This window comes from Lithobates pipiens, unplaced genomic scaffold, assembly GCF_037356315.1.
Source record: "Lithobates pipiens isolate NorthernLeopardFrog02 unplaced genomic scaffold, aLitPip1_a1.2 Scaffold_16, whole genome shotgun sequence".
In the NCBI taxonomy this organism is placed as follows: domain Eukaryota; kingdom Metazoa; phylum Chordata; class Amphibia; order Anura; family Ranidae; genus Lithobates; species Lithobates pipiens.
This window is the reverse complement of record NW_027507748.1, coordinates 626,277,887-626,298,908: the sequence shown is the minus strand read 5'-3', so window position 1 is coordinate 626,298,908 and position 21,022 is coordinate 626,277,887. Positions and strand designations below refer to the sequence as shown.

At 41.6% G+C, this 21,022-nt stretch overlaps 1 protein-coding gene across 9 annotated transcripts in view; it reads right to left on the bottom strand.

Annotated features, from left to right (window-relative positions):
• NBEA (neurobeachin) overlaps nucleotides 1-21,022 on the bottom strand; it is a 901,556-nt gene that overhangs the window by 507,603 nt on the left and 372,931 nt on the right. For all 9 annotated transcript variants that reach the window (XM_077484128.1, XM_077484132.1, XM_077484134.1 and 6 more), the window contains exon 22: nucleotides 14,880-15,899. In XM_077484128.1, the coding sequence (XP_077340254.1) occupies nucleotides 14,880-15,899 (1,020 nt within the window). The remainder of the gene's footprint in view (nucleotides 1-14,879; nucleotides 15,900-21,022) is intronic.

Here is a 21,022-nt window from a genome sequence, read left to right as displayed (position 1 = left end):
CTGCTGTTGTGCAGCCATCATCTGCTGTTGTTCAGCCATGGACTGTTCATGTCGTTTATTGGCCTCTGTCTGAGCCTGCTGTTGTTGCAAACTCACTTGCATAAACTGCTTCAGCATCTCCTCCATGTTGCTGGACTGTTCTTGGAGTTTAGATGCAGCTTTCACCCAGGACATAAGCAGCTGTAGCCAAGTCTGTCCACACCGTTGCCCCTAGCAACCGTCTGTTGCCCGCATTCTCCACCAATTGTAAGGGATCTTCCCGGGGTAGGGTGTGTTTTAGCTCCAGCAGTGTCTGTGCTTGCAGCTTCCTTCAACATACAGGCTGTTCATTCCCTGGCTGGGAGCAATCACCTGCAGGCCTTGCAGAGCCTTTACCTTCCCAGGCTAATTAGGATCAAAGCTCACCTGATCCCAAACCCAGAACTGGATCGGGGGATGTGGAATGACAGGTCCCTCTACCAAACCTACCTGCCATTCCATATAAACCCAGGCCCGGCAAAATTACTTAACCACTCAACAGCATATCGCTGCTGAGAAACTGATCCATCCTGGATTTACCATCTCACACTATGTCGCAACCTAGGTGAGATGTACACCCCCTCGATCACTTCTCCAGTGACATGTCTACAATATATATATATATATATATATATATATATATATATATATATATATATATATATATATATATATATATTTATTAAATACACAAAAACAGGTACTCAAAACTTTTGTACGAAAAAAAAAAGGGCCAACTTTACTGTTTTCGTTTTTTTTTTTTTAATCGGTATATTTTTTTCCAAAAAAATTGCGCTTGAAAGACCTCTGTGCAAATACCGCATCACATAAAATATTGCAACAACCGCTATTTTATTCCCTAAGGTCTCTACCAAAAAAATATATATATATAATTTTTGGGGGTTCCAAGTGATTTTCTAGCAGAAAATACAGGATTTTTACTTGTAAGCAACAAGTGTTAGAAAAGATTTAGTCTTTAAAGAAGAAGAAACATTGTATCTCTTTGATCTTTTCTTGGCAGACTGCCCAGAGAGGAGGAAAGTCGCTTCACTGATAAACTTCAGACAACTTACGTTGACTTCTATTACAGAAGTCTTTTGTAAGTCGCGCTGAACATATAATCAGCCTTTTTATCAGCACAATCGGCCAATGCCGATTAATTAAAAAAATGCCAAATATCGGTCGACCTCTAGTCCAAAGGGTCACATTACAGGCAATACCTCGTAATCTTCTTGTGTAAACGAGGTTTGGGTACCATTGATTTTAGTGTATCCCCATCTGGATGGATCCGATTATATAGCCCTTTAAATCCTCCAAGATCTGTTCCAGGACCAATCTTTTAGCTTGATCATGGAGAGCTTCTCCAACCATGTCCATCACCTTACAAGACCCTGGCGAAAAAACTGAGGCATTTCCTGTGTAGGAGGGGTTATATAGGGGGGAATTTCCTGTCTTTTTGGCTTGCCAGTGTCCATTCACCTATAGGTGGCATATAACCCAGTTAGTTATTATGGCTGTTTTGTGTCCCATGATGTACGATAAATATACATATGAAATACCTATAAAATGCTCATCAAATGCAGGCTATAAACACCTATTATGGTCTGTTACCCTTTACACATCCAGCACCCTGCACTAGATATGGGCTGTGAGTTTAGAGTAACAGAATGATAATTATCCCTGCAAGGCCAATGAAGTTGCCAAGCCTCACTGCACAAAAATACTAATGAAGGAACATGGAGCAGAGCACAGGTCACATGATCAACCTGTCCAATAATCACCTGTCTGACTATGTAGAGCTTCACATCCATTATACTCCACACACAACACCACAGCTCCATAATCACCGCACTGTTACTGACAAGATCTGAGGCTTGTAATCCTCACTGTTGGTCCAGAGTCCGGAAATCTGACAAGCAGCAAAAGTGCATCTCCACCATAGAGGCAAGGTAAAGTATCATTACCATAATGCAACCCCCTTGAATGTAAGAATTCCATGAGAATGGGCCCTGTTTATGCAATACATTCACCTAAGCAAAACAATGATAAGCATTAAAAACCATGGATTCTTCAAAGCTTGTCAGAACTCCAGTTTATAGAATTAACCTTTATACAACCCTATTAGCTCTTTAAAGATCAATTCTCAGATTCTGTCCAGTTGGGATGGTGACGCACTGATTGAAATTTGGCTGCTTCCTGCTGAACTTGCTGAATTTCAAAACATATTTGACCACTTTAAGTCTTGGCATGTTTCTGTGTGAGGGTGAAGAAAAGGTTGTGCACGTGCGCAGGAGCTACACCAGTTGGGCCTGGCCAATGACAAAGCAGAAGACCCCAAACCCCAAAAAAGAACTGGAGAAGATGAAAGCATTGGCAACGCAGGGCAACACTGGACACCAGTGTGGCAAAGGGTCACACATTATTGCAAAAACCTGGGGGTCCAAAATGTTGAAATTAGTCTGTCAGTTTTTACATCTGCTTTAAGAAGAACTAGCACTTGACAATGAATGCAGAAAGTTTGGAGTTTTAGAGATACTCTTATTGGTTAACTTAAGAAGTTATTAAAGATGCAAGCTTTTAGGACCTTCCTTCTGCCCCATGTTCAAGCTTTATACATTTTTCCTTTATAGGAAATGGAATATATGACACTATATCAAACTCAAAGGGTAATTAAATTTTTAACACTGCAAATTAGCATTTAGGAAATATGAAAATGAATAATTCCCTCCAAAACAAGTATTATCCCAGCTGCCGGAATCCTCCTTTCCCCAAAAAAGTCTCGAAATGATAGTCCTTATTCCCATCGTTAGAACATCCACATGTGCAAAGTTCCCTAATCAGCAATCCTCTTCAACTGGTCTTCTTGCCAATATCTTCAGTGCTCACTAGATAGCAAGACCCCTCTCGTATAATGGATCAAGTCACACTTGTGTTCAACAACAATCCAGTGTCACTCTCTCCTCTGCCCTCCGCTGTTTCTCATGCCTTCTGTGTAAAAGTTCCTTATTGATATATAAAACAAAAACTATCATATTAATTCATACCATCAAACCAAAACCATGCTCCCTACCATGTGTTGTGCTCACATAAGCATATAGTGATCTCACACTATACCAAACAATCTTCCACCACCAGGTGTTCCCTCGTGCAGTGGAGCCTCACCAAGACCTTGCAACATGCTGAAGAAGGTTACGGAGAAGAGGAGAGTGGAGATTGGGTGCATTCTAGACCTTTTGTGGTAGCAAGGCTCTGGTGAGGCTCCACTGCATGGGGGGGACACCTGTTGGTGGAAGATTGTTTGGTGGTATAGTGAGAGATTACTACATGTTTACGTGAGCACAATAAAGTGTGGGGCGCATGGTTTCGGTTTGATAGTATCACGCTAAGATGGTTTTTGTTTTTATATGTCCCTGAGGAATTAATGCCCAGAAGGCATGACAAGCAGTGGAGGAAAGAGGAGAGAGGAGAGAGTGACACTGGATTGTTGTTGAGCGCAAGTGATCTGACCCATTATACAAGTAGGGTCTTACTGTCTAGTGAGCATTTAAGATATTGGTGAGAAGATCACTTGAAGAGGATTTTTGATTAGGGAACTTTGCACATGTGGATATTCTAGCTCTGGAAATAAGGACCATCAACTCAATTTTTTGCATCCAAAAATGAAAATGTTACCTCTCAGCACCTTCCCCGCTTCTCAAATCCTTGCTGCACTTATTTGTTATTTAGCAAGTTTATTGCCACCCACACCTGCCAATTTACTAATCTGTAGACAGCCATGAAGACTGTATCAGAATAATGCTGCCAAAGAGAATCACTTTTTTCTTCCAAGACAGAAGAATGATGTGTGGCTTGGAAAATCAGCAGTTGTGTGTGGCAGTGAACTTGCTAAAAAGCAAATAAGTACACTGCAAACTGGAGGAGTTCGAGGAGCGTTGAGGTTTTTATTTTTTTTTGGATGCAAAAGTGGAATTAATAGAGTGCCCAATATTCCAATTGTAGAAGTCACAAGGATCTTATGGAAGCTGAGGGGGACTACCAAGATCGCCACTCTGGGAATCAAATTGTATTTTAGATGTAACGGACCTCTTAAATCAAGAATCCTTGGATCAGAGAATTTGCCATGTACGGGTAAAATAGTGCACATTGGTAGTGGCTGTATAGTGTGCGTGCATTGCATTATGTGCTTCTGCTGTTTTGATGGAAAGATCAGTGAAGTAGACAGTGACCAGCAGGTAATGGGCACAAGTGTGAAGAACACATTCTATGAAAAGGTGTATTTTTCCAGATCCACACTTGTAATTCTGAATCAGTAGGGCAGTGGCAGTTAAGAGATGGAATGCAATCTGTTGTCTTAGCAACGGCACCACTCTTAAATTCTGTGAATAGCTACAAATGCTTTGAGATTCCTGCTCAGCATTTACTGATGGGAAAATTACATAAATGCTACGAGGGAGTAAAGACATTAACTTTTTATTGCTGCACTATTTTGAACATTGGGCTCCACCAAGTGTATCAAAATGTGTATGATTAAGAGCATTTTCAGACCACTCGATATTTCACATCACCTCGGTAGACAGCCTCTGCAGGGTAAACTAATTTTCCTACTATAATGACAGTTTGGTTTTATTGGATTTCTGCATGTTCCCTTTTTTTAACAGGAAAGCTTTTTACAACCCTGAACATGCTGCATAATATTCTACAAAATAAGGGCCAATTTATGTTTCCGAAATTATTTTAAAACCTTTTACTTTATAAGTAATGAGTAAGAGCCAAGACATTTTAAAACACGAAGGCTCCGAAGCAAAACCCCATCTAAAAAGATAAAAATGAATAGCCCATGAAGAATAAAACAACAAAAGCAGCTTTATCAGCAATATTCACTGTCAACCCAGAGATTTCCCATGCAGTACCTATTTGTGTCACTAGATGTCATCAGTCTAATGGCCAGCATCATTCAAGCCCCTTCCTCTGAGCACAGGTCACCACTAATCTTTGACTGGACAGTGAAAGGAGAAGCAGCACAGATATGATCTCTTGTCCCTCTGTTACCTTTTTTTCTCATATTGACTCTGCTATACAGGGACTGCAGAAGCGAACACCAGGTTTAATTCTGGTCACTTTCATTTAACCACCTCAATACTTGACACTTTCACCCCCTTCCTGCCCAGACCAATTTTTAGCTTTTAGGGCTGTCACACTTTGAATGAAAATTACTCAGTTTAACAACACTGTACCCAACTGGAAGTTTTATGATTTTTTGAGACAGATCGATATTACATTTTTGGTGGTATTTAATCACCATCGGCTTTTTTATTCATTTGCTATATATAAATACAGAAAATTTTGGGGGAAAAAACAAATTTTTCTTGGTTTCTGTTCTACAATTTTGCAAATCTTTCTTATAAATGTAGACCAAAACGTATTCTGCTACATTTATTTAGTAATAACCCAAATAAGTGTATATCATTTAGTCTGTGTGAAAGTTAGAGAGTTTATAAACTATGGTATTTATATTTTTATATTTGAAAAATGATCAATCCTGATCTACTGAAGGCCATTTCTTGCAGCCCTAAAATGCCAGGACAGTGCAAATACCCCCCAAAATTAGCCCTTTTTGGAAAGAAGACAGTCCAAGGTATTTAGTAGGAGGCATGGAGAGGCCCGACACACTCCTGGAGGACTTCATATGACATCCACCCAGGGCTAGAAAGCTCTGCCATCTGTCATTTTACAATAGGCTTGGCAGGAATTGGTTAAACAAAAGTAAAAATTATTGATTACAGGGCTACATTAATTTGTGTCTTCTATATCTGTCTCACAATATACTTTAAGTATTGTACTTCTACAGAACTTGTAATACCAAGTGAAAGCATGACCAAGATGCAGGACTAAGGAAAATGACCTACTTAGCTAATGCAACCCCCCCCCCCCCCCCAAAAAAAAAAAATCAAAAAAGTTTTACAACAAGTGTCCTAAATAGGTCATGTTGCTGGCTCCAAGACAGCTATTAAATCCTATGTTAATTTTTCCACCTAAGATACGGGAAGGAAGTGGATTGCCTGCAGTAATCAAATAATAGGATTTTTCTAACAGATTACCTGTAAAATCATTTTCTGAGTACATCACTGGACACAGCGCCACAGTATTTACTGATGGTAATATAGGCACCACTAGGTGATGGACACTGGCACACCCTAGACAGGAAGTTTAGACCCCTTTATAACCCCTCCCCTTACTGGGAGTACCTCAGTTCTGTAGCAAAGCAATATATGTGTATTAGCCCTTGTACACACGGTCATAGAATCCGTCGGAATGTGTCCTATCGGACCGTGTCGTCAGATAATCCAACTGTGTGTGGTATGCATCGGACTGATTCCGTCGGATCCAATTTTCCAACATGTTGGAGATATTTCCTGACCAACTGGGCCGGTCGGACATATTCCGTTCGTGTGTAGCAAATTTTTATTGGACCAAGTGCCACGCATGCTCAGATCAAGTTCCTACATCAAATCTATTGGCTACTAGCCTGAATGTAGTCCCATCGTAACTAAATTACGTCATCGCGTTCTGAAAGATCGGATTTTTCGACAACTTAGTCCGACCGTGTGTATGCAACAGTTTCGGACAAGATCCAACGGACAAAATCCGACGGAGAAAATCTGACGGATTTGGTTGTCGAAATCTTCGAACGTGTGTACAGGGGCTTTAGAAGAGGGGAGGGACCTCTGTGTCCTGTGAGGTACTCCAAGAAAAGGATTTTACAGGTAAGCTGTTATAAAAAATTTATTTTTCATACATCACGGGACACAGAGCCACAGTATTTACTGATGGGATGTCCCAGAGCAATGCTATCTGAGGGGAGGGAGACACAACAAAAGTAGGATGCAATCAGACCTGAGGACCTTGTACCTCTGCCTGCAGCACACTGCACCCAAAGGCGATATCCTAATGTCTTCTCACATCCACCTGATAGAATCTGGTGAATGTATGGACTGAAGACCAAGTTGCGGCCTTGCAGATTTGAGCCATGGAGGCCTGGTGATGCACTACCCATGAAGCACTAACAGCCCTTGTGGAGTGCGCTTTGATTTGAAAAGGTGGAACTTTCCTCTTCAAACCATAAGCTTGAACAATTACATGTCAAATCCACTTAGCAATAATAGATTTTGATGCTGCCTGTCCTTTTTTTGGGACCTTCAGGCAACGCAAACAAAACATCTGGTTTGCGAATCTGAGCAGTTGCTTGCAAATAGGTTTTGACTGCTCTCGCTACATCCACAGAATGTCGTGACTTTTCTTCCATAGAACAGGGATCTGGAAAAAATGAAGGCAGAACAATATCCTGGTTTAGATGAAAACCTGAAACCACCTTCGGTAGAAAGCTAGGATGAGAACACAATACAACTCTATCCTTGTGCATGATTAAATATGGCTCCTAAAAGAAAGAGACACCAATTCTGATACCCTTCTTGCAGAAGAAATGGCTACCAGAAAAATTAGCTTCCTTGTCAAAGGGACCAAGGAAATATGTTGTATCGGCTAAAAATGCTGTTTCTGTAATGTTGAAATAACTAAATTCAAGTCCCAGGGGTTCAGGGGGGCTCTAACCAGTGAATTAAGCCGCGTTAGCCCCTGTATAAATCTTCAGACCAAAGAATGCAAAGCAAGCGGACGTTGAAACAATACTGACAAGGCCGAGACCTGGCCCTTGATAGTACTTAAGGCCAACTTCATCTCTAACCCCATTTGCAGAAAAGCAAGGATTCTCCCTTTCTGGGATGCCAACCCCTGGATTCACACCAGGAGACATGCCTTCCAGACTCTATAATAAATGACTCTGGAAGCTAGCTTCCTTGCATTAATCAAGGTAGAAATTACTGGGCATGAAAGCCCACAACTCTTCAAAATGTGGGTTTCAATAACCAAACCATTAAAGTTAGCGTTTGTAAGGTAGGATAGAACACTGGTCCTGTGATAGCAGGTCTGGACATGGTGGTAGGGTCCGAAGAAGTTGTGGTAGCAGCAGAATCAGAGAGGATGCATAAATCAGTGATCAGTGAACTGATGCCACGGAGTCACCAATGCATCTGTCCCGCATGCAAGTGGATCCCTTGTTCTTGACACAGTTGTCGATCTTGTTGTTGAACCTGGATGCAAACAGATCTACATCCGGGATTCTCCATCTTTGGCATATAGCCAGAAAGATGTAGGGGTGAAGAGATCATTCCCCTGGGAACAACTGCTGGTGACTTAAGTAGTCCTCCTGCCAGTTCTCTACCTCTGGAATGAAGATTGCCAATATGCACGGCACATGCTTTTCTGCCCAGATTAGGATCTGGTTTAGCTCTCCCTGGGCTGCATGACTCCTGGTGCCGCCTTGGTGATGGATATAAACTATTACTGTGGCATTGTCGGATTGGATCCCGACAGGACAACCCTGCAACCTGAATGTCCAGGCCTTTAGGGCTAGGTACGCCGCATTCATCTCTAGAATGTTGAGGGGTAAGGTCCTCTCGGTTTTGGACCATTTGCCTTGGACAGTCATCTCTTCCAGAACTGCTCCCCAACCCGAAAGGCTGGCATCTGTTACCCCCTTCCAGGTAACTGGTAAAAAGGATTTCCCTTTCTGCAGATTCTCGGGTGCCAACCACCAACTGAGGCTCTGACGCACTATTGGTGACAAGTGCATCGTAAAATCTAGTGCCTGGACTTTCTTGTTCCAGGCAGACAGGATACTGTTTTGCAGCAGTCTCGAATGAAACTGAGCATAAGGAACTGCTTCGAATGAAGCCACCATCTTTCCCAACAACCTCATACAAAGGTGAATAGGAAGGACCCTTCTTTGCCCTGACTACCTGAACCAGATCCTTTATGGCACTGATTTTTGCCTGGGGTAAAAGCACCCTCTTCTGGGTTTTATCTATGACCAGACTCAAGTACACTAGTCTTCTTACTGGTTTTAAAGAAGACTTCTCTAGGATGAGGACCCAACCTAGATATTCCAGGTAGTTGACTGTGGTGACCAAACTTTGGTCTAAGCGGGCTACCGACCAGTCTATTAAGAGCAGGTCGTCAAGGTACGCAATAACGGTTATACCCTGGGACCTTAATCTGGCCAGAGGAGGAGCCAGGACCTTTTTGAAGACCCGAGGTGTAGTAGCTAGACTGAAAGGCAGAGCTACAAACTGAAAATTACGTTATTCCACTTTGAAATGCAGATATTTCTGATGAGCGGTGAAAATACAGGTATGCATCTCTGATGTCTATTGATGCCAGAAGTTCTCCTCCTTGTAGGATGGAGACTACAGATCGGATAGATTCCATGCGAAAAGATCAAATTTTTAGGAACAGGTTTAGATTTTTGAGATCTAGGATGGGTCTAACATCTCCATTTGGCTTTGGCACCGTGAAAAGGTTAGAATAAAACCCCAATCCCTGCTCTTGCATCAGAATCACCATGATTACTTTTTGCGACAAAAGTCGTTCCAACTCTTGAAAGAGAGACTTCTTTTTCTCTGGATCTTTTGGGAACATTTGATCTGAGGAAACAAGGAGATGGGAATTGTCGGTACTCTAGTTTATAACCTAGAATTATTGTGGAGACCACCCATCTGTCCTGAAAATCCTCCTGCCCGACCCTTGAGAGCTGTAGCAGTCTTCCCCCCACTCAAATGAGTGGGGACGCCCCTTTATAAAGAGGCTTTAGCATTCTGTCTTGTAGATTTCCTCCCCCAGGACTTCTTTTGTCTCCGAAGTTGACTCTGAGTTTTACCTCTTGAACCTGATGGTGGAAACTGTCACAACTGCCTGGAGGCTGATGCCCCTGGCAGTGGAGAAAGAGCCCGTTTAAATGAGGGACAACTACTTCTTTTCTTAACTGGTAAAAGGGTACTTTGCTCACTTGAGATTTTTTGGATATAATTGTCCAAATCCTCCCCAAAAAGCTTTACACCACGGAAGGGAAAACCAGCCAGGAGCTTTTTGCATGGCGTTTCGGCTGACCAATTTTTCAACCATAAGATTCTACGCATATGCACCAACCCAAGCGTAAGGTGAGAGGTCTGAAGGATAGAATCTCTGATTACGTCAAAACACAAACGCAAAACACAAAGCAGCTGGCATGTTGGCTAACTCTTGAGCCTGTTGTTCAGGGAAAACCATGAGCATCTGCTTCAAGTGGTCTCTCAAGGATTGACAAACCCCAATTGCTGCAACTGCAGGTCGAGCTACTGAACCTGCCAAGGAAAAAATGTTTTTTAAAAGGAATTCCAATTCCAGCATATGACTGTTGTTAACAGCACAAGTCAGACTTTATCAACAGAGGATATATCGGTGTCAATTGCTGGTATACCCCACTTTTTTGTGAATTTTTTTCTCCATAGGATAAAAAGTTAGACATTTTTTCCACACTGAAAAGTTTTCATCTGGGTGATGGCACTCAGCATAAATAAGCTTTTCCAGGAAGAAAAGAACAGGAAAAGCATGCGCAGCTTGAGAAGGCTTCAGTGAACCCAAACAAGACGTGGGTTTTTCAACCGACTCAGTTACCGGTAACTTAAATGTGGAGCGGACCATTTCAGTAAGAGAATGCACCAGTAATTTCTCATCCTGTGAACCTGAAGAGGGTCCTTCCCCACTTTATTCCTCAGAAGAGGAGTCATCAGTCTCATCCCGGTCCTCTGAGGGGGATTTGTCTCCCCTTTCCCAGAGTTCCTCTGTTTGAGGGTCCTGGGTGGTAGACAGAGACCTAATGTGTTTTCTTTCACTCTGTGAAGATGTGATTAAGGCCATTAATCTTTCCTCTAATCCACTTATGGTTGAGGAAAAAACCTCCTGAGTAGTATATACATGGGCTGAATGAAATGCCAGAAGCAGTTGCAGCCCCTGACCCCGATGGGCTCACTCTGACCAGCCTCCCTAGGTCCTTCAGGGGGAGATGGTGCTGCGGGGGGGGGGGTCCTCAGAGCCTGAAGGAGATCCCTTTGAGCCCCTATTTCTTGGGGCATTTGTACCTCCCCTTCTGCTCATAGTGTCAAGCACAAAATACAGAGGTACTACCAGTATGCCCTCACCACTGAGAAAAATAGTCCAGCAACTGCCGCTGCTATCAAAGCTCAGCCTTCCGCCCCCCCCCCCCCCTCGTCTTTTTAAAAAAATACCTCTTTTCCCGCGCAAGCCGAGGGCTCCGATCCTGCTCGGATCGCACATGGAGTGGAGGCTGGGGCAGAAGAGAGAGGATGACTGGTGGATGGAGAGCCGCCGTACTGGTGGTGGTGGTGCGGCATCCGCTGACTGCCTTATGGCTTCTGGCCTGAAGGAAGCTGTGGGGGGCCATTCCCAAAAAGAAAAAAAATCCCTTCCCACATTCTACCTGGAGCATGGGCCCGGAGGAGCGTGCAGCTTGTGAGACAGAGACGAGACTGACCAGCATGGAAAGGTACGTGCTCTTGACAGCCCCCGGTGACGACTTTAGGCATATCATACATTTACTTAAAGGAGAAAACCCACAAGAATTAGAAAAATGCCTTAGGAATCTCCCTTACCTTATCCAGTCGCAGGGTTCTGTGGTAACAGACCCAATCTTCACCTCTCACGGTGGGCTATGTTTAGAAAACCTTCAGGAACTGGGGCCCCCTTTATTTAAAAATGGGGAATCCCAGCCCTGGGCCTGTAAAAGCACCTCGCCACGAAAATTGCTGAAAAAAACCAATACTGGATCCCAGGGTCCAGCTCTCTAAAAAGAGAGAATTGTTACAGGTAAAACCTCATTTCTTCTGGCACGAGGCCCGGGTACCATTCAATTCAGCCTGGACAAGGCAGTTTGAATGTATCCGGTTGTATGGCTTGCCCCAGTAAGGAATATTCCAGAGGAGCTTAGCACAGCACATCTTTACTCGTGACCAACACCTAAGACACTGGCGAAAAAAAAACTGAGGTACTCTCAGTAAGGGGAGGGATTATATAGGGGGCTAAACTTCCTGTCTAGTGTGTGCCAGCGTCCATCACCTAGTGGTGCCAATATAACCATCAGTAAATGCTGTGGCTCTGTGTCCCATGATGTATGAAAATTAAAAACACAATGTTCTCTCCTAGCTTGTTTTAAACCAAAAGGACAGGCCTCTACAAATATCATATGCCTTCCTTGAAGATATTTTGTACATGTAAGGTCAAATATACTGAATGAGAACCTGATTTATTCTTGTGTTACATCAGAGCAGGTAGCTTTGAAATCTGCACATATGGCCATCCTGGAAATAGGCGCCATTCTATTCGAATTGGCTGCTCCTTGGAGAGTCCATTGCACTGACTCTGAATAAACCTGTAAACAGTAATCACATCTTCCTTATGCCTGTGGCAAGGTGTAATAAAATAACTAAACATAAGGCTCCAGGGTCCACACAGTGATAAATATTTCAGATACACACATTCTCCCACGAGGCCATGACTTACCTGTATGGAATTACTTATGAGCGTGTAATTCAAACTGCATGAGCGTGTGATGAAAATAGCTGCCACTGGAATATCATTACACACTATAAACACAAATTCATCTTTATGGCTGTCTGCCATGCTAAAATTGGAGGTGTGACACTTTCAATGAATGTGGTTTTCCACGGCAATGGGTGTGATTGATTTGTTCAGCCTGATTACTCTGCGCAGACAGTTGCCATATAAAGAACACAAAATAGTATGCTACTGTGCATAGACACTGCTACTGAGTGACAATTATATAATATATACATCAGTCTACCATAACGCTACTGTGCAGTTATGCAAATATAAAGTGTACACGTGAGAGCATACATGAAGCACACCATTTTTGTGGGCGGCCACTCCATACAAAACTGATTTCTTCTTATTAGCTGTAAATCAGTGGTGTTTGACCTTTCCCTAGGTCTTTAGTGCAAACTGGGACTCTCTAGAGAAAATCTTACCTATTCTGGCACAGTTGTAAGCAAGCAAACTGGGATTTTCCTACTTAAACTGTCACAGAACTCATATTACTATGAAGAGAACACAAGGGTGCAGAACATACAAATTTTACATCAGAAAATTAGGGGCTGATGACAAACACAGCATGGGTTAAATACCACATTCAGTCTGTCATAGTTGTCCAAAGAAGGTGCAAGAGAAGATCTCCTGATTGGTGTCTTACACAGCATGAAAGAACTAGTGGAGAATTTTGATCTTACCCTATTTTGGTTAGAGCTGTAACACATTTTACTTCTCTCTATCGTTATAAACCATTCTGCAGTGGACTCTGAGGGGCTAATGTATCAAAATGTGCTACTGGGAAAACATTAGTGTTGTCTATAGCAGTACTGGTTTAAAATGTAAATGATTTTAACTGAATGGTATCATGGCTAGATCTAGGGGGGTGCTGGGGCAGGCTGTGCCCCCCCCCCAAAGCCAAACACCTCCATGTCCCCCCTCACGTGGACCTGTACCCAGCAGTTTTACTCCTTCTCTCATCCCTGCACACAGCCTGGACACAGGCAGAAGCCTCCTCCTCCTCACATAACACATATCTGCAGCCTCTGCCCTGCCAGCAGGGACCTCAATAGTCCTCCATTTTCTGTCCTGTGCCCAGCCTTTGTGCAGAAAAGGGATGGGAAAAGGAGCTCCACCAGCAGAGACCCCCGTTGTCCTCTACCCTGCCAGCAAAGACCACCGTCCTTCTCCACCCTGCGTATGTGGTTTTAATTACTTAAATGTTGTTTCACATGAAATAAATATATATTGTATGTGCGTATGTATGCATGATGTATGTATGTATGTATGTATGTATGTATGTCACGGCACCTTGGTTGAGAAATCCTGTCCACTCTCCCTCTGTCAACAATTTGCAGCTCTGACGGTCTCAGCCCTATATAATATCCAGGGCTGAGACTGGTGGAATCCCGAACTGTCGGTAAAGTGAGAGCCAACAGTAATAGGCAGAGCCGACAATGTACAAAGCCCTGAATGGGGGAGGCTTTCAAAGTGTTGACCTGCTTGGCATCATCCTGCAGTGCAAGACTTTGCAAACAAACATTTCTCCAGGCAGTGGAGGTGCCGAACATGGAAGAGAAAGTCTGCCAAGTGAGAAGGTGTCTGGATCAGGGAGGTCAGTTTTTTTTTGAAAAAGGTACTATGTATGCATTTTATGTGCGTGAGTGTATATATACACACACACTATATATATATATATATATATATATATATATATATATACACACATACATATATATATACACACACACACACACACACAGGACAAATCAGACAGCTCTCCAGAAACTTTGATAAATAAGACCAGCCACATTTTCCATACGATTATCAAGTCATGTTAAGCTATCATCTAGGTAATAAAACAATCAAGATCATGAGCAACAAAGGAAAGGTAAGGGAAGAATATATGCAGAAATCATAAATCTAAATCAAAACATAAATCTATCCTAATCTACTAGACCAACCACATAATCTGTATCATTTAGACATAAACACATTCATATTACAGTACATGCACACTTTATTATATTCACATGCTTTAGGTTTCTGATTAACAGATACTATTTGTATGCCATGTATCAAATCATTTATTGGGACCTAAATGACTCATAGTGCCCTTGTTCACTAATGAGTATGCTTCCAACATGGATCAAAAAAAACTATTTTAAAAAGGAACGTTGATCCTCCAAGTGAACAGGGTTGGGAAAGTGGGTCATAGGTACATAGAAATCTACACTGAGCATTAGTAACGAAGCAAAAAAAAAAAAAGCAAAAATGTATTAAAGAATATAAATTGTATATTTCTGTACTACGCTCTGCCAGGACTGTCATTACACATAGATGACTAATGAAGAGAAGAATGCCCCTACCTGTGTAGTAGTTGTAGTGGTCTGTATTTTCTTGATCTCTTTGCCAAGATCCCGACCATCATCGGACCTCTCAGTGTCAGACACTGTACTGCTAGCATCAATATTTACTAAGGATTTGCTAGTAGAAGATTCAGTTTCCAGAGTGGTAGTAGTCATTTGAGCATATTCCAGCCCCTTTGACGATGAAGCCAACTCTCGATCAGAAAGGCTTCCTAAACTATCAGCCGTTGTGTGGATTTTAAAATCTTTTTCCCCGATCACAGCTGATGCACAAGTAAGGTCAACGCTACCTGTCATATGTGCCAGCAGACCAAGGTCATCATTAACACCAAGGTGAACATGAGCATCCTGGACATTACCAATGGCTAGATGGTTACCACCAGTCAGCTCAGGCAACAGTTTGTCTTCTGAATTAGTCATTTTATCAAAAAGGAATGAGGTATTGTTAGAAGTGGTTTGGTCTTTCTCATCTGCTAGTGTGATCAGAGGACCATCTTTCTCTTCAGTTTCTTTTATAATGCCAACACTGTCATGGACATTGTTTTGAAGTTTTTCAACAGCCGCACTGTAGACATTGTCCAATAAAGATTCTACTTCAACCAAAGCACCATTTTCTCCAGTGACCAAAGTCTCTGGAGATAAATCTAAGTCATCTAGTTTTACCTCTGTGGCTTCAACCTTTTCTGCTTTGATGTCCACCAGAAGGTCATGAACCTCAACCCGAACCCCACCAGCTGGTCTATCAGTGTTAGTGATAGCATCATCAGAAATTTTAGTGGCGATGAGCAGATCTCTGGTGTCAGCATTCACAGGATAGTCTGTTTCACTTTCAGGGCTCTGACTCTGGGAGAGGTCCTCAATTTCTCTAATTTCCAGTCCACCTTTGGCAGCTGCAGCTTGAGAGAGACCAGATATGGTGCTGACGTTTCCTTTTTTACCCTTCTTGATATTCTCCTCCTCTTGCCTTTGATATTCTTCATACATTTTTGCCAAGTATTCCTTGTGAGCTTCATATGTGACCTTAAAAACAAAAGAAAATTTTTGTTACTCCATAAAAAGATCAAGACCTCTTCATTGTTGTATACCATTTAAGGATTATGCACAAAAAAAGGTTACTTTCCTTTATATGGGACTCATTAAACATAATAAAGCAGTTAAATAAGGGTTATGTGAATAATTCCTAGTTAGCAACAACCATAATTAGACTTTTGTGCTATTGCACCATGGGGCTTTATGTATCAAAGTGCGAGTACTCGGAACCATGTTTATTACACAAAGCCAATAAGGTTTCAATCTTCATAGGAAAACAGCCGTAATCAGAAAATCTGAATCTCACTGGTGCCCATGGGGAAATAAATACCATACTCATATGTAATATATTGCAGCTTGAGTTGCTGTATGGTTTTTGCCAGGTCTTTCCACCTCCACTTGAATTGGTGGCCCTGCACTATAATCCAAATCTTATGCTACAGACCAATATAATCCTTTCCTAGAGATCAACCATGGGCTTCAGGAAAGATGTTGGGAATTCCTCCCACGGAGCCATTGTTCTCCTGGCGGGGGGGAGCCATTCCGGCTGGGAGAACAGTTATTAATGCTAGCAGCTATAGCCGCTGGCAATAATCGCATGAAAATAGTCTGGTTGTGCCCAAGTTGATCAATCAATCAACTTGGGTACAATCAGTCTGCCCATTCATGGTTTGAATATCAGCTGGTTTAGCAGGGATTAAAACCATCTATTGGCGGCTTAAGATTCTTGCATACATAAAAGTCCACAGAAGCAGCTGATTTTCTTGCTGTTAAGGCTCAACTTTTTTTCTGTTCTGAGGAAATAATTTAAGAACCTTCAATGTTGCTTTCTAAATTCCTGGAGGAATTTTTTTTTTCTAAACACAGTCACAGGAAAGATTGAGTGAATTACGCACACAGAGTAACCGTAAAATGTTACACGGCACAGTTTAAAAATGTTCATGACAAATACTTGAGCTGACCCCATGCTGTTACTGTTAAAAGTGGTTTACCAAAACTGCTAATGATGCTCAATATAGAGTTGTTCAGACTTGATAAGTAATGCACTGATGTTTTTCCACTGTTGAACGCAATGCCTGTAAGGTGGCTTAAAAGTCTAATTGCAAATAAATACAAGAGAAGAGCTATGAGGTGCCTTGTGTCCAAAAAATTCTAGCATTAGATACTCTATGATAATTGCATGCTTGCTACAGTTATAAAGGATTGCTCATGTCTCCCATTTTTTCTAATGAAGGGATAAACAAATGAAAGTCATTATTTCAACCACTAAATTTATGACTATGCTCGCCCAAAGAAAAGTTGGCAGACAAATTATATACATAACATTTGTTGGAGAATGGATGTCATGCAATGTGGTCAAATCATTCCTAGCTCCAGACAAACAACTAAATAACAGTGGGAAACAAGGAGAACCTCCATTAGGTTTTTATTATTATCTGGGTAGGGGCCCCTTTCACACAAGATGTCAGATTGGGTCCGTCTGTCCAGTTTTCAAGTGGACCCGATTGGACCATCCATTCTCCTCTATGGGCAGTTGGATGTGAACAGACTTGTGTCTGTTTACACCCAGATACCTCTGATCTGATAAAAACAAACAGAATGAATCCGTTCCCCTTCATTTGCTCAGATCAGAGGGCAGTTAAGTTTCGACAGACAGCAGGTCTGTTTACATCTGACTGGCCATAGAGTAGAGCAGGCTGTGTCTGTTCTACTGGAACCGCCCCGTGTGAAAGCAGCTTTAGTGTTAGAAAGGTTTCCTTGAATTTCTTTCCTGGTGTCTTTGGGTGTGACGGGTGTCACTAGGAAGACAAACCCAACATTTTTTTTTTAAGCAGATATGACCATCACACATTTTTATGTCTGCCTTGAGTACAGAAGAGCCTTACATTAAAAGGTCCATTCATTCCAAATTGCATACTGAGCTTCCAGGCTTGTTCGCTATCAACAGTGGAGTGTATGAAAATAATGGCTCTATGGAGTAGAACTTTTTTGGAATATTTGATGGAATGAAGCATGAAAATACCTTTAGTTCTAAAGAGGTTCTACTGTGCTATGCACTTGTTTAGTTGGAGGGACTTTTGATTCTGTTAAGCCCATCTCACCATAACGATTATACTGGGACAATAGGAAGGTAAAAAGAAGCGCTTGATCCAACATGGCACAATCTGATGTGGTCATGTCCAGCATTCACTGCTTAACAGGTCAAGTGCTGTATGGAGGACCGATCACACTAGAACTATCTGGCCGAAGTTCTAGCTCTTGTACACTCTATCCATCTAACTGGAATATGGTTTTAAAGGTAGTCTATAATAGTTTTACCGACTGTGATGGTTCATACCTAATGCAGTACAATCACCATCTGGTATGCTAGTGATTATAGGCACTTTGTGGGCGATTATGAAGCAATAAAGACTCACAATAACAATTACTGTCCAGTGTACTGCCAATTATACATACTTCATGCTAATTATGTTGCAATGAATACTCACAATAACAATCACTGTTCAATGTGCTGACACCTCTGTAAGCTTTGAGGTGATTTTGTTGAAAATAAAGGCTTATCATCACAAATTACTATCCAGGGCACTGCCAATTATCTATACTTTGTGGGTGATTATACTGTAACAACGACTTACTTTCACAATAACTGCCCTGTGTGCTGACCAATTATACATGGTTCTTTCTTCTTGCAGGAATGAATGTGCTGTTCAAGAATGTTCTGGAATCTCTTTTTAGGATATATTTTTTTTTTTTTGGAACAGTGTTTCTGAGATAATGCTGGCTGACATGTTTTCCAGATCACGTCACAAAAACACAGGTGACCTACACCAATCAGTCAAAACATAGATTTATCTTATACAGCCCATGGTCTAAATGAAAATACACCAATAGGTGCCCCTATCCACAACTACAGTGTCCATGACTGTCTGAATTCCCTAAACAGTGAATGCATTCGATAGGATGCGGTCACCATTCAGTTGACAATTTTACCTCTCACCTCCTTTACAATCAGCAGGGATCGGGCAAAATTTGAGCTGTGTATAGGCTAGCATAAAGTGTTTACTAAACCAACAACAGAAAAATCAGTCTCTATATGCAAAAAAGCATGCTTGTTATACTCTATGTGGAACCTAAGGGAGTAATCCTGCACATTGTGCAAAAAGGCTGTTTGATCATGTCTTCTCTGATCCTCCCCTTCTTTTACGGTCTCTAATCAATCTGCTGATAGTACAGAGCCTTGGGGACACTCTGCACATGCTCATTTTAGTGTATATTGCTAGAGAGTTTTATTTTGTTTTTGTTTTGAGGGATGTGATCGGCACAGGGCCAATCAGCACTGTCCAAACAGAGAGTCAGGAGTCATGCAGCCTCATAGGACAGTCAGAGGAGAATGAAAATTCCTCCTACAAGCTTTAACTAATTCTCAGCTGGACACTGATAGAAACCACAAGACTGCTATATACTACTGAGAAAAGGCATTTAGCAGTTTATATTTACTAAAATAATTGAATTTCCATGTACTGTGGGAGACCAGATATAGTGACTGCAGGGTCCTGCGTTTAGTAACACTTTAAGGACTTATACAGATGGGCAATTGTGGCCTGTTTTAGGACTATTCAAATTGCATTTAAGTTCCATTAGAAAAGTATTGGAGATCCTTCAGAGTTAATTTACAAATGGTTTCTGCCCTCTTAATAACTTTTATAGGGAGAAAAGTAGTTCCAACACAACATTTGTCTATAAACACAAGCTTGAGTGGTACCTATTGACATGAGTTGGCTTCTGTCTAAATTTAAGGTATTAAAATATCAAAAGAATCATGTCTATGGCCAACCTGCAACTTGTGTAGATTGGTGCCAGAGAATAGTCTGCAGGGTGAGCAGAGATGCTCTTCATCTATTCTCAAGGATGATTGTTCATCACTTAAATCTTTCAACTACTATTTCATGCCTATAGGGAAAGTGAAGTGTTACAAAACCCAGGACACTGAATTCACTATATCTGGTCTCCCACAGTACACAGAACATGGAAATGCAATTATTTTAGTAAAAAGTTTTCATTGTACTCTCACTGTCCTATAAAACTTCAGGACCTCCGATACTCTGTCTGGACAGTGCTGATTGGCCCTGTGCTGATCACATGCACTCTCCCAAAAAAAAAAAAAAAAACTCTCTAGCAATACACACCAAACTGAGCATGTGCAGCCTGACTCCTTTCATTTATAATATTCAGATATGAGTTGGAGACACTGGAAGAAGGTGTGAAAGTTCAGAAGATAGGATCAAACAGCCTTTTTACACAATGCAGAGGATTAACCCCTTAGGTTCCACAGCGAGTATAACAAACATGCTTTACTGCATATACAAACTGATTTTACTGTTGTGGTTTTAGTAATACTTTAAAGTGGTTGTAAAACCTCCCCTACAACTTTGTCCCATGTGAATCAGAATAAAAAACCCTAATGAACACTGCTTGTAGATATCTCCTTACTTGCTTAGTATTGTTGTAATCCTTTTTGTTCTTTAGAATGATGTCACTGAGCATGCCCAGATCTCCCCTGATTTACGGCACACTCTCTATGTCTTATCTATGTGTTATCAAGACTTCCTACGGCACACAGCTCTGAACTCCCAGCAGGCTTCTAATCACTCAGAGCTTCCTTCTACACACCATGTGACCTCACATACAGTGTAAACCAGGGGATGGGACAGCAGTACTGCAGTCTTATCAGCTGAAACTGATAGGACTCATACAGGCAAACACTAGGTAATCAGCACAAGTAAATACTATGAAATAAACAAGTCAGCTATGAACAGGGAAGCAGGGTTGCCATAGAAACGTTGGATTGAGAAGGAGGCTTGGTTAACAGTACAGGAAGTGCTCAGTGTAAGGGCAGAAATACACTCCACTGTGGACTCAGAAAACAATACTTAAGATGGCGCTGCCTAACCCCTGGAAACTAGCTTTTTAAAGTTTCTTTAAACAGTAAGTAATATACGATTTGGGCTGGATTACAGTGGCTATAGTTTGATAATTACTTATAAGGGACTAAATGAAAAGAAGCATCAGAGTGGGAGAGTTTACTTCCTCTTTAAGGAAGACAGTTACCAGCA